This window comes from Heteronotia binoei, chromosome 21 (assembly GCF_032191835.1).
Source record: "Heteronotia binoei isolate CCM8104 ecotype False Entrance Well chromosome 21, APGP_CSIRO_Hbin_v1, whole genome shotgun sequence".
Classification (NCBI taxonomy): domain Eukaryota; kingdom Metazoa; phylum Chordata; class Lepidosauria; order Squamata; family Gekkonidae; genus Heteronotia; species Heteronotia binoei.
In genome coordinates, this window is record NC_083243.1 from 16,660,041 (window position 1) to 16,674,760 (window position 14,720).

A 14,720-nucleotide genomic window follows, 5' to 3' on the forward strand; every position below is an offset into this window, starting at 1 on the left:
GGTGGGGTGGCGGGTCTCGACCCCCCCCCCTGCCCCATCTGGCCAGCGTAGAGAAGGCATTTCTCTTGAAATCACTTCTCCAAGCTAAGCCAGCTGGCGGCTGGGATAATACATTTAAAGTGAAAGTTGCTTTCTTTCTACCACCCCCCCTGACCCCAAGCCAACCGGAACTGCGTTCCTGCGCGCTCCTTCTAAAAAAAAATTGCCCCGGGTGAACCCAGGCTGCAGCCCTAATAATAATAATAATAATAATAATAATAATAATAATAATAATAATAATAATAATAATTGTATTCTTATATCCCGCCCTCCCCCGCCGAGGCGGGCTCAGGGCGGCTCACAGGACATGGTATATACCATGATTACAATAAAATACAATGGTTACTATAAAAGACTTAAGGGATTCTACAAATGTTGGGAATTCTGGCCAGTCATACAACTGGGCAAATCGTGTGCTTGGTTTCCGTAGGAGGTCTGGGTTGGGTGTCTATTTAACAGGTGGAGACTGAGATCTCCCGGAATTACAATGCCTCCCTCCCAGATTACATAGATAGCTTATTTATTTATTCTTTAAAACATTCATTCCCCACTTTCCATGGAGAAAAGGACTTTTTAGGAGGAGGTATTTGTGAGTTTCCTGCATTGTGCAGGGGGTTGGACAAGATGACCCTGGAGGTCCCTTCCAACTCTATGATTCTATGACTGTTCTGTAGGGGTACCAGAAGTCCTCTTTTTTTTTTTTTAAAGCCCATTCTCTTTAGCGCTCTTAAAAAAAAAACTAATGCAAATGTTCTCCTTTTGGGTTGGAAGGCTGAGCCTGTTTTGCCCTCTACGCCCCCTGTGGAGGCAAACTTCAGCTTAAATCGGAGGGGGTCTTTAAAATGAGGTTTGCCATAGCGATCAGTTGTTTGAAGTAGTCAGTCGGGATCCTAAGTCCTCTTTTTTGTTTGCTTTTCAAAATATGGCAACCATCTGGAAGATGGACTGTACAGCATTATTCCCTACTAAACCCCTCTCCCCAACCCACCCCTCCCAGGCTCCACCCTAAAATCTACAGGTATTTCTGAACCTGGAGTTGGCAACCCAAGTCATGGGTCTCGTGGTGGCTCTAGTCTTGTAACGACTGTTGAAACCCTTTTGCATCTGGGAGGGTCGAGATAACGGCTGATCTTAAGATGCAAGCGGGTAGCTCTGTTTATCTGAAGCAAAAAAACAAAGTCTCAGTCCGGTGGTACCTTTAAGACCAACAAAGTTTAATTTGGGGCATGAGCTTTCGTGTGCATGCTCACCTCTCCAGCTATCTAATGAAGTGTACAACGCATGCGAAGGCTTATGCGGAGGATTAAATTTTGCTAGTCTTAAAGGTGCCACGGGACCAATGGTCCCTCTAAACTGCAGAATCTTGTGAGAAAAAAATTCTACCTTGTGACCTACTGGCATTACAGTCGTGAGCTCCTGGCATTAAAGTGGTGAGCTTCTGCATTAATTATCGGCGCCTGGGGGCTGGGGCCATCCTTTCTGAGCTAAGACAAAAATCTGTGCGCTGGAGGCTAAAAATATGTGAGCTAGCTCACACTAACTTAGTTTAGAGCAGGGGTGGCCAACTTGCTTAACTTAAGAGCCACACAGGATAAACGTCAGATGTCTGAGAGCCACAAGACATGACCATCAGATGTTTGAGAGCCGTAAGACAGGGAGGGAGGAAAGCAAATAGGGAGAGAGAGGTGGAAAGTAAACAATTTTAAATGCATTCTCCAAGCTACCAGCTAGCTTGGCTTGGAGAAGTGATTTAAAGGGACAAATGCCTTCTCTAAGCTGGCTAATGGAGCAGTGAGGGCTTCAAGCGCCACTCAGTATGTGTGGAAGAGCCACATGTGGCTCCCAAGCCACAGTTTGGCTACCCCTGGTTTAGAGGGAACACTGCACGGGACTTCAACTGTGCCCTTTAAAAAGTTAGGTTTAGCAATCCAACAGTGCAACTTGCTCGATTTCTTTACATTTGCACGCCCCACTCCGGGCAGGTCTAACTGCCTCCGTCCCGCACTCTCCGCGAAACTCAAGGACCCTTGACTGACAACTCCGCTCCCCTTCCAAGCTTGCCTCCCCTTTCCCCAAAACGCCCACGAATGCAATGCTAAATCATGGGGTTGCACGAGAATCTCCATCCGGAACTCTTGTTTCGCAGCTGAAGATCCGCCCGGGCGGTGTTTGCTGGGGGACGCCGCTTTTATGGGGGAACGTCTCCGCGGAGCAAAGCGGAGGGGCTGAAAAATAAGCCGAGGAGGAGAAGAGAGCATCACCCGCTCGAGTTGGGAACCCGCCATGGACGACCAGGGCTGCCCCCGCTGCAAGACCACCAAGTACAGGAATCCCTCCCTCAAGCTGATGGTCAACGTCTGCGGGCACACGCTGTAAGTGCTGCAAAGGGGTTGTTTCAGTCTGCCAATTTGTAGCAGTTTTCCTTAAAGAACAAAATAGGTGACGGTGGGGTTTATATATGTCCAGAGCAGGGGTGGCCAAACTTGCTTAAAGTAAGAGCCACAAAGAATAAATGTCAGATGTTTGAGAGCCGCAAGACATGGGTGTCAGATTTTGAAAGCCCCAAGACAGGCATGCAGGCAGATAGATGACAGGAGGGAGGGAAAAGTGGAAAGAAAGCAACTTTAACTTGCATTATCCGAGCCGCCAGATGGCTTGGCTTGGAGAAGTGATTTAAAGAGACATATGTCTTCTCCAAGATAGCTGATGGGGTGTTGGGGGCTTCAAGAGCCACACAATATGTGTGAAAAAGTCACATGTGGCTCCCGAGCCGCAGTTTGGCCGCTTCTGGTCTAGAAGCTGCATCATTTTAAAAGGTAAAGTATCAGATTGTGAGTATGGAATAGGGTTGAAATATCTGGTTGGGTTGCCAGATCTGTGTTGGAAAATACCTGGAGACTTTGGGGGTGGATCCAGGAGAGGTTGGGAGTATGGGAAGGGGAGGGACCTCAGCATGACACAAGGCCATAGAGTCCACCCTTCAAAGCAGCCGTTTTCTCCAGGGGAGCTGATCTCTGCCCGCTGGAGATCAGTTGTAAAAGTGGGAGATCTCCAGGCTGCACCTCGAGTCTGTCAACCTTATAAAATATTTGGAGACTTAGGGGGTGGATCCAGGAAAGGGAGGGTTAGGGGAGACGCTTCAGTAGGGTACAGTGCCGTAGAGTCTACCCTTCCAAGCTGCCATTTTCTCCAGGGGAGCTGATCTCTGCCAGCTGGAGATCAGTTGTAAAAGAGGGAGATCTGCAGGCCCCACCTGGAGCCTGGCACCCCTGATATCTGGAAATTTGGGGAGGGGCTGGTGAGGGGAGGGACTTCAGTGGGCTGTAATGGCATAGTGCCCACCTTTCAAAGCAGCCATTTTCTCCGGGGAACTGATCTCTGTCACTTGGAAATCAGTCATAATCCCAGGAGATCTCCAGCCACCCCCTGGAAGTTGGCAGCCCTAGTATATAAGTACACTCTATCCATGTTCTTTCTTTGAGGGATGGAAGCCTCCTGGTGAGATCTGGGGATCCCCAGAATGACAGTTCATCTCCAGACTATAGAGATCAGTTCCGCTAGTGAGAATGGATGCTTTGGAGGAAGGGAGGACTCTGTGGCATTGTATCCCACTGACGTCTCCAGATTCCACCCCCAAATCTCCAGGAATTTTCCATCCTGCAGCTGGCAACTCTGTCCTCCCTCCAACAGTGGCCAGGGGGATCAGGCAACCATATCGCCATAAGGTAAATTTGAAAATATATATATATTGCACCAAAATTAGTGTCAAGATTTGGGAGGCCTGTGTTTGAATCCCCACTTTGCCATGGCAGCTTGCTGGTTGGCCTTGGCCCAGTCACACACTCTTGGCCTCACCTCCCTCTCAGGATTGTGGTGAGGAGAATGAGGTAGCTGCTTTAAGCCCCTGTTCGGGAGACAGGCAAGTAAAGTAAATACATCACATCTCTTATTTGTGTACGTTTGCAGGTCTAAGCCAAGAGAGCGTGTTCAATTTTAGTCCGGTAGAGGTGCGCGTAAAAACAAGCTGTGAAATGTATCATATGTCTAGAAATTTAGCAAGTGTTTAAATATGAGACTAGAGTGAGTAGGTGTGTTAGTCTGTTGGAGCTAAATACCTTAAAGACTTCACTTTTTTCAAGCATGAGATTTTGTGTTAGGGCTCGCTTCTTCAGATGCACATTAGAAGGAAACCGTTTTGCTTGCATTTATAAATAAAACTGCAGAATGGAAGGGGAGAAAGGGGGTAGAACTGTGGTAGAAAGAGGCTTGGTGTTAACTACTGTGGCCAGTTCTCTTCTGACCCCAGTTTTTGCTTCCTTTTGCCACCCAGAGTCGTGGTGAGAGAAAAATAAAATTTTAAAATGGCCTGTGATTGCCTGTGGTGTGATGTCACTTCTGGGGAAAACTGGTTTTACCATAGAGTGTTCGGTGATTCCTAGGGAGGCATGACATCTCTTCTGGCACATTATTACCAATGGTTACCCCCTTCTCTTTCCCCCCATTTTCCTGTTGGTTACCAGGCTGGACCTGGAACCCCAGTGTAAATCCTGTCCTAAATCTGGTGTGATTCTTTTTGTAAGAAACTGGAATGGAATAGGTCAGGGTTTCCCAAACTCCTCCCCCCCTCCATGGCCCAGTTTTTTCCCCATGGTCTGGGTGGAAGATGCTCAGGAAGTGCTACAGAGACTGTGTGCCGGCCAGGAGCTTTCCTCGTCCTTCTCTGATGTTTCTGAACATCAGAGAGGGATGAGGGAGGGCTTCTGGCCAGTGCGCAGTCTCTGTAGCGCTCTCTTAGCATCCTCTGCCTGAAGGATGCTCAGAGAGTGCTACAGTCGGCGGTGGCGTGGGGGCCAGGGTCTGAAGCGCAGCACCGCATGCAGCGCCGAAGATAAATAGAGGGGGGCAGTGGCTGTTGGGCTGCCCCTGGTGACCTGGTATTGATGCTTGCGTGGCCCGCTACCGGGTCACAACCCTGCAAATGGAAGACACTGAAGTGGGTTATTCCATATAACTCAGGATGAGAGAGGTCAGACATTCCAGCCTCTGTGTTATGGGTTGCAGATAAACTGGAGTGTAACTAAGCAGAATAAACAACAACTAATACAGGAAGAAATGGTCCAAAGTATAAGACATGTAGGGTAGTCAGTCTCTAGGTGGTGACTAGAGATCTAGAATTACAACTGGCTTCCCTGTTACAGAGATCAGTTTTCTTGATGAAAATGGCTACTTTGGAAGGTGAACTCGATAGTATTATACCTCTCAGAGGTCCCCCCCACCAAACTGTGCCCTTCCCAGACTCCACCCCCAGAATCCCCAGGAATTTCCCAACCCAAAGCAGGGAACCCTACAGTAGAGGGATGTAGCAGAATACAACTTGTTGAAATCAGCCGCTTGAAGTTTCTAAAAAGTGGATCCTGTTGCACTATTAGAAATTATAGCAAGTCTGAGACACTGTTTTAAGACAGGGTGACAAAAAGCGTTCTGTTCTTTTTTGGGGGTGTGGTATTTTTCAGTATGCATATGCACACCTGGAACTCATGGCGACCTCTGGTGATTGACCCCCTATTGGGGGCCTGGAGGATGTTCAGAGAGGTGGCTGAATAAAGCTTGCCCCCGCCCTCCCAACTGCTGGTATTCCATGGAGGTCTCGCATCCAAGTCCTTGTCAGAGTTAACCCTGCTTAGCTTTCAAGATCTGATGAGACTGGGCTTGCCAGAGCTATCCAGGTCAGGGCAGCTTGACTGTATTTTTATTTTCTTGCATACGAAGTTGTAGGCTGCTTGAGCTATGGGCAAAAGATAGGGAACAAACCGTTTAAGGACCATGTGTGGTGTACTAACATTGTCTTCTCCTGCAAGGCCATTGTGAAGATGGAGATGATGTACTATTTTGATGCTTTTGTGTAAATCTATTTGAGTGGTTTCAAGCCAGGCAGCTGAAGACAGGCAAACAGTGTCTGCATTTTTAAGAAGGGGAAAAGAGGAAGATCCAAGTAACTCCCCGCCTGTCAGCTGCCTATTGCTGGAAAAAAAATTAGAACAAATAATCAAACAGTCAGACCTTGAGCATTTAGGAAAGACGGCTGTGATTATTGAGAGCCAGCGTAGGTTTCTCAAGAACAAGTCATGTCAGACTAACCTTATCTCTTTTTCTGAGAAAGTTACTACCTTGCTGGATCAGGGGAATGCTGTAGACATGGTTTATCTTGATTTCAGTAAGGCTTTTGTTATGCTTCCACATAGTATTCTTGTCGACAAGTTCGTAAAATATGATTTGGATCCTGTTACAATTTGGTAGATCTGTAAGTGGTTAACAGATCACACCCAAGGAGTGCTTGTTAATGGTTTCTTCTTGGAGAGGAGTGACTAGTGGAGTATCTTAAGGATCTGTCCTAAGGCCTGTTTTGTATAATGTCTTTATAAATGATTTAGATGAATGCATAGAGGGAATGCTTATTAAATTTGCAGATGTTACCAAATTGGGAGGCGTAGCAAATACAGTAGAAAACAGACAGGATACAAGATGATCTTGACATGATGGAAAACTGGGCTAAAACCAATAAAATAGCATTTTTAGCATTGGAAAAAGTGCACAAAAGGGCAATTAGAATGATTAAAGAATTGGAACACTTTCCCTATGAAGAAAGGTTAAAAGGCTTGGGGCTCTTTAGCTTGGAGAAACGTCGGCTGAGGGGGTGACGATAGAAGTTGACAAGATTGTGCTCGGTATAGAGAAGGTGGAGAAAGAAGTCCTTTTCTCCCTTTCTCACAATACAAGAACTCGTGGCCATTCGATGAAATTGCTGAGCGGTCAGGTTAGAACAGATAAAAGGAAGTCCTTCTTCACCCAAAGAGTGAAGGTCTCAAGGTGGTAGGGAATTGCTGCACGATAAGGTTGACTTGGTGTGTGGCTGTGGGAAAAAAGCAAACTCTGTGCTGAGGATTAATAGGAAAGGACTGAGAATCAATCAGCCAACATTGTGAAACCCTTGTGTAGCGTTGTGTTGTGACCTCTTTTAGAATACCGCGAAGATAAATTCTGCTGAATAGCTGCGTTGGCATGAAGCGACAGAACAAAGTTTGAGTCCGGCGGTTGTTGTTCTTAAAGACGGCACTGGGCTCAAACTTTATTTTAGAATGCTGCATACAGTTTTGGGCACTATATTTAAAAAAAAAGATATTGCAGAGCTAGAGGAAGGACAGAAGGGGAGGGCGGCCAAGATGGTTGGGGGGGGGACAGTTCATATTTCCTATGCGAAAAGGCTTAAGCAGGGGTGTCAAACATGCGGCCGGGGGCCGAATCAGGCCCCCGAGCGACTGGCTGTCATCTGCTTCCTTCTCCTTCTCTATTGCTTCCTTCTGCATCACAGCTTGCTTTGCCAGGCTTGCTCAATCGCACAGGAGCTACAGAGCAACGCCTCTGTTAGGAGGGCGGGATATAAATCAAAATAAATAAATAAATATTTTCCATTGGCTGAGGCTCCTCCGTTGGGGAGGAAGGGGGAGAGGGATAGCTAACTTTGCCAGGCTCTCTCAGTTGCACAGCGATTGAGCCAAGCCTCTCTTCCTTCTGTTAGCTGGGGCTCCTCCCCCTCCTGATCCCCTGGGGAAGGAAGGGAAGGGCCAGAGCTTCCTTTGCCCAGTTCTCTCAATCCCACAGGAGAGACACAAACAAAGCACCTTTAATACCAACGAGTGCTGATGTTTTAAGCATGTTTTATTTTGTTAAGTTTTTAAAAACCTTTAATTGTGTTTGTGTCCTTTATAAAGTTTATATCTTTGCTACCTGGCATTACATTTTATGACACACATGGCCTGGCCTGACAAGGTCACATCCGGCCCTCCTAATGAACGAGTTCGAGTTCCCTCCCCTCCCAAAGAACCAGGAGGGGGAGGAGCCTCAACCAATGGAGAAAACTGAGGTTTTGCTCTGTAGCTCCTGTGCAATTGAGCAAGCCTGGCAAAGCAAGCTGAGATGCAGAAAGAAGCAAGAGAGAGGGAGAAGGAAGCAGACAAGAGCCAGTGGCTTGGGGGCCTGATAGGAGGCCTCTGGGGGCCTGATTCGGCCCCTGGGCCACATGTTTGACACCCCTGGTCTAGAGAGAGTGGACAGCAAAAAATTCTCTTTCTCTTCCATGAAGTTGATGATGTGCAATAGTTTCAGAATGGACAAAAGGAAGTAGTTCTTTACTCGATAAATAATTAAGCTGTAGAATTCACTGCCAATGGACACAGCAATGACCATAAGCATAGATGGCTTAGAAAAGAAATTAGATGATATGATGGAGGATAAGCTCCATCCATCATAACAAGCCAAGGGAACTTCCACATACAGAGGCAGTAAACCTCTGAATACCAGCGCTGGGAGGCGGCATCAAAGAAAGGCCTCGGCCTCTACGTTCTCTTTGGCCGCCGTGTGAAACAGGATGCTAGTCTAGATCAGTGGTGGTTGAACTGTGGCTCAGAAGCCACATGTGGCTCTTTCACACACATTGTGTGGCTCTTGAAGCACTCACCACCCCATCAGCCAGCTTGGAGAAGGCATTTGTCTCTTTAAATCACTTCTCCAAGCCAACCCAGCTGGCAGCTTAGAGAATGCATTTAAAGGTAAAGTTGCTTTCTTTCCATCTCTCTCTCTTTCCCTCCCACCATCTATTTCCTTCCTTCCTTCCTTCCTTCCTTCCTTCCTTCCTTCCTTCCTTCCTTCCTTCCTTCCTTCCTTCCTTCCTTCCTTCCTTCCTTCCTTCCTTCCTTCCTTCCTTCCTTCCTTCCTCCCTCCCTCCCTCCCTCCCTCAAACATTTGACATTCATGTCTTGTGGCTCTCAAACATCTGACATTTATTCTATGTGGCTCTTACGTTAAGCAAATTTGGCCACCCCTGGTCTAGATGGACCACTGGTCTGGTCCAGAAGGGTTCCTCTTACGCTCCGTGCAAACCCAAGATGTGTTATTTCTAGGATTTAATCTGGGATCTATTCATCCCTCACCACCGCATTAGTAAAGTACATTTCTTGTTCAGGCACGAATTAGGGTCATGCTATAGAACTGAAGCCCAAAGTACGGTTGGTTTCAGTCAATAGGGGACAAGGTATGTTTGGTTTCAATCAAAGCGTCAGACATTTCCTCAGACGTCTCCCTTTGAAACTAATGGGACTTGAATGTGGTTTCCTTTGGCCGGATCGTGCCCTGGGTCTCTCTTTCTGCATTACAACTTTTCTATATGACCATGATTTTGAAATTGCTTTGACAGTTCCTGGTGTGCAATCTCGGTCTGTGTTTTTTCCCCTTCCTGGCTTTTTAGATGAAGTTTATCACTCTGGGATTAAGTTTCATTGCTTGCCATGAATCTCAATTGGGAAAGTTTAAGGTTATCACACGCCTTTTAGGCATAAATGAAAGGAAATACCTGCCCAAGGGAGGAAAAATAAATGCATTCATTCAATGCAAAGACAGTTATTGTGAACAAGACTGTGGAAAAGAGGTTTATGGCTTAGCTGTAAACCGTGACATGTGGTCTCTGTTAGGCAGACACCAAATCCTCACAAGCGAAATACAGATATTTTTTTTTTAACAAACAGTAAACCTTTTATCCCGTGTCCCTCATTCTTCCCCCATACCGGAGAACAGAAGGAAGGCAACTCTGTAATGTTAGTGGAGGTTTCCAGAGGCGGTAGATCAGGGCTGGGTGTACTCAGGAGAATTCTGTGCTACGGGAAACCAGATTCCTGCCGTTTATTTATTTATTTTTCGTGTTTATATTGCGCCCTCCCCGCTGAAGCAGACTCAGGGCGGCTAACAACATTAAATATCAACAATAAAACAATAAAACCACAAAGCAGTAAAAACAATTACAATAATATCCGTTAAAATTGAACAATTTGCACTTTAAAATTATTCATACAATTTTAAAACAGCAGTTTTGGTGCTAAGTTCCACACCCTGATGTTAAGCAGCTCTGTACTTTCGTTGAAGGCATTCCAAATAATTTTTGCAGGCCTTGTGGGATCGGGCAAGATCCCGCAAGGCTCTAACATCATCTAGGAGTTGGTTCCACCAGTGGGGGGCCACAATAGAGAAGGCTCGTTCTCTGGTAGCCTTCAATCTCGCCTCCCTCGGCCCGGGGATTTCTAATAGATTCTGTGATCCAGATCTAAGTACCCTCTGGGGAATATATGGGGAGAGACGGTCCCTAAGGTAGACAGGTCCTCGGCCATATAGGGTCCTCGGCCATTAGTATGCATGGTGCAAATTGAGCGAAACAGGAACCTGTTTTAGCTTTTCCTGAACTCTGCAGTTTTTTATTTGTTTATTCACTTTATTTGTAACCAGCGAACGGTGCAATAGAACCAAGATTGCGGAATTTGAGAGCAGCATGAACAAAGCACTTGTTGAAGGCAATGGTATACCCAGGCGTAGAATTCTAGCAGGAGCTCCTTTGCCTATTAGGCCACACCCCCCTGATATAGCCAATCCTCCAAGAGCTTACAGGGCTCTTCTTACAGGGCCTACTGTAAGCTCCAGGAGGATTGGCTACATCAGGGGTGTGTGGCCTAAGATGCAAAGGAGGTCCTGCTAGAATTCCTTACAGGGCTCTTCTTACAGGGCCTACTGGAAGCTCCAGGAGGATTAGCTACATCAGGGGGTGTGGCCTAATATGTAAAGGAGGTCCTGCTAGAATTCCTTAAAGGGCTCTTCGTACAGGGCCTACTGGAAGCTCCAGGAGGATTAGCTACATCAGGGGGTGTGGCCTAATATGCAAAGGAGGTCCTGCTAGAATTCCTTACAGGGCTCTTAGTACAGGGCCTACTGGAAGCTCCAGGAGGATTGGCTACATCAGGGGTGTGTGGCCTAATATGCAAAGGAGGTCCTGCTAGAATTCCTTACAGGGCTCTTTGTACAGGGCCTACTGGAAGCTCCAGGAGGATTGGCTACTGTAAACTCCAGGAGGATTGGCTCCAGGAGGATTGGCTACAGGGGTGTGTGGCCTAATATGCAAAGGAGCTCCTGCTAGAATTCCTTACAGGGCTCTTTGTACAGGGCCTACTGGAAGCTCCGGGAGGATTGGCTACATCAGGGGGGCATAGCCTAATATGCAAAGGAGGTCCTGCTGGAATTCCTTACAGGGCTCTCAGTACAGGACCTACTGTACGCTCCAGGAGGATTGGCTACATCAGGGGTGTGTGGCCTAATATGTAAAAAAGCTCCTGCTAGAATTCCACCCCTGGGTATACCCCAGCAGTGGATGGGACCAGGTGGGGCACTTGCTCAGTAGGGCTTCTGGCTGGCCACTGGGGATTGTTTCTATGGCAGCTGCTACAGCTAGGGTTGCCAAGTCCGATTCAAGAAATATCTGGGGTCTTTGGGGCTGGAGCCAGGAGACTTTGGGGGTGGAGTCAGAAGCAAGGTTGTGACAAGCATAATTGAATTCCAAAGGGAGTTCTGGCCATCATATTTAAAGGGACCACACACTTTTTAAATGCCTTCCCTCCACTAGAAATAATGAGGGATAGGGGCACTTTTAACTAGAATTGGGCTAATAGAATTGGACCCCCTGATCCAATCTTTTTGAAACTTGGAGGGTATTTTGGGGAGGGGCACTGGACGCTATGCTGAAAATTTGGTGCCTCTATCTCAAAAAAAACCAGCCCCGCAGAGCCCAAGATACCTGCGGATTAATTCTCTATTATACTATGGGAATCAGCCTCCATAGGGAATAATGGAGTTCCCAGCAGCTATTTCCCTCCCCCACCAGCTTTCTGATGACCCTGAAGCGGGGGGAGAGCCTCCAAATGTGGAGAGCCGGTTTGGTGTAGTGGTTAAGTGTGCGGACTCTTATCTGGGAGAACCGGGTTTGATTCCCCACTCCTCCACTTGCACCTGCTGGAATGGCCTTGGGTCAGCCATAGCTCTGGCAGAGGTTGTCCTTGAAAGCACAGCGACTGTGAGAGCTCTCTCCAGCCCCACCCACCTCACAGGGTGTCTGTTGTGGGGGAGGAAGGTAAAGGAGATTGTGAGCCACTCTGAGACTCTTCGGAGTGGAGGGCGGGATATAAATCCAATATCTTCTTCTTCTTCTTCAAATGGGGGGATCTCCTGCCCCCACCTGGGGATTGGCAATCCTATTCTAAGGCAAAACATAGGGTTAATGGCTCTATCTTGGAATCTTAATTTTGTCTGAGAAAAGTAGAGTCCCTCAGCAATGAGTTGGCGAGGACACAAATGTGTATACCAAAATGCAACCCCACCACACACCTTATCCCTTAAGGTCAGGACAGCTTACGGCTATTTAATTAAAGTAATCACTAATAGCAATGAGCACCCGATCAATGAAATGGTGTGTAAATTACGGCAAGCATGCTGGAGAATCGTACAAGAATTCCATTCTGCTCACTAACACTTTCGTGTCCCAATGGCACCATAATTCAGCATATCCCTGAAAGGTTTCAACCCTGCCAATGTTGCTTCGGATATAACTCATCCCCTCGATTACTCATCCATGCTAGACCACTCCAGAGGAGGACCTTCTTTTTTCATTAGTCATGACTCCGCCCAGTCTGTAGTTGTCTCTGGAATGCGTAGAGATGATTGGACCAGCCCTCCAAAAACAGCTGTGATGGTAAAGCAAGAAGAGAACTTGGTCGGAGCTCGGGTGTCACATGGGTGTCACTGTCAAAGGCTAGGCCAGGGGTGTCAAATATGCAGCCCGTGGGCTGGATCAGGTCCCAGGAGGGCTCCTATCAGGCCCGTGAGCAACTCACTGTTGTCTGCTTCTGACTCCCTCTCTTGTTTCTTCTTCATCACAGTTTGCTTTGCCAGGCTTGCTCAGTCAAGCTACAGAACAAAGCTTCTGTTTTCTCCATTGGCTGATCAGCACATGAAGAAGAAGAAGAAGAAGAAGAAGAAGAAGAAGAAGAAGAAGAAGAAGAAGAAGAAGAAGAAGAAGAAGAAGAAGAAGAAGAAGAAGAAGAAGAAGAAGAAGAAGAAGAAGAAGAAGAAGAAGAAGAAGAAGAAGAAGAAGAAGAAGAAGAAGAAGAAGAAGAAGAAGAAGAAGAAGAAGAAGAAGAAGAAGAAGAAGAAGAAGAAGAAGAAGAAGAAGAAGAAGAAGAAGATGATGATGATGATGATGATGATATTGGATTTATATCCCGCCCTCCACTCCAAAGAGTCTCAGAGTGGCTCACAATCTCCTTTACCTTCCTCCCCCACAACAGACACCCTGTGAGGTGGGTGGGGCTGGAGAGGGCTCTCACAGCAGCTGCCCTTTCAAGGACAACCTCTGCCAGAGCTATGGCTTACCCAAGGCCATTCCAGCAGGTGCAAGTGGAGGAGTGGGGAATCAAACCCGGTTCTCCCAGATAAGAGTCCGCACACTTAACCACTACACCAAACTGGCTATCCATCACTATCCAATGACCCAGCCCCAGCCGTGACAAGTAGAGACGTCACCCTGGCAACAAAAGTCCGTATAGTCAAAGGGATGGTATTCCCAGTAGTAATGTATGGCTGTGAGAGCTGGACCATAAGGAAGGCCGAGTGCAGAAGAATAGATGCTTTTGAGCTGGAGAAGAATCTTGAGAGTCCCTTGGACTGCAAGATCAAATCCGTCAGCCCTAAGGGAAATCAACCCAGACTGTTCTCTGGAAGGTTAGATGCTGAAGCAGAAGCTCAAATACTTTGGCCACCCAATGAGAAGGGAGCACTCACTGGAGAAGATCCTGATGCCGGGAAAGACAGAAGGCAAAAGAAGAAGGGGACGGCAAAAGATGAGATGGCTGGACAGCGTTACTGATGTAACAAACTCGAATTTGAGCAGACTTTGGAGGATGGTGGAAGGCAGGAGGGCCTGGCGTTACTTTGTCCACGGGGTCGCAAAGAGTCGGACTCGACTGTGCGACTGAACAACAGCATAACTTGAAGGGCTGTGGCTCAGGGGTGGACCATCTGTTTAGCTTGCTGAAGGTTCCAGGTTCAATCCTTTGCATCTCCCATTAAGGACCAGGCAGTAGCTGACGGGAGAGACCTCTGCCTGAGACCTTGGAGAGCTGCTGCCAGTCCGAATAGGCAAGACTGACCTTGATGGACCGAGAGTCTGATTCCAAATAGACGGATCCATGTGTTCAAGGGTGGCCCCAGAACTGTGTTTTCTTATGCATTCTTTTGCTGCACACGGGGGGTGACGTGATGGAGGTTTACAAGACTATGCACAGGATAGAGAAGGCAGAGAAAGAAGTACTTTTCTCCCTTTCTTACAATACAAGAACTCGTGGGCACTCCGCGAAACTGCTGAGCAGCTGGCTTAGAATTGATAAAAGGAAGTCCGTCTTCACCCAAAGGGTGATTAACGCATGAGATTCACTGCCACAGGAGGTGGTGGCAGCTGCAAGCATAGCAAGCTCCAAGAGGGGATTGGATAAACATATGGAGCAGAGGGCCATCAGTGGCTATTAGCCACAGAGTACTGATGGAACTCTCTGTCTGGGGCAGTGATGCTCTGTATTCTTGGTGCTTGGGAGGGACAATGGTGTAGGGACTCCTAGTGCCCTAGCCCCACTGATGGACCTCCTGATGGCACCTGGTTTTTCTGGCCACTGTGTGACACAGTGTTGGGCTGGATGGGCCATTGGCCTGATCCAGCATGGCTTCTCTTATGTTCTTATGTCCGGGGCAAGTGATGCTCTGTA

General features: G+C 47.4%; 1 protein-coding gene across 1 annotated transcript in view; it reads left to right on the forward strand.

The window, feature by feature from the left end:
- The first annotated feature begins 1,281 nt into the window (after positions 1 to 1,281).
- MNAT1 (MNAT1 component of CDK activating kinase) overlaps positions 1,282 to 14,720 on the forward strand; it is a 213,285-nt gene continuing 199,846 nt past the window's right edge. The window contains exons 1-2 of the mRNA XM_060262868.1: positions 1,282 to 1,469; positions 2,186 to 2,411. Of these exons, the coding sequence (XP_060118851.1) occupies positions 2,323 to 2,411 (89 nt within the window). The 5' untranslated portion in view covers positions 1,282 to 1,469; positions 2,186 to 2,322. The remainder of the gene's footprint in view (positions 1,470 to 2,185; positions 2,412 to 14,720) is intronic.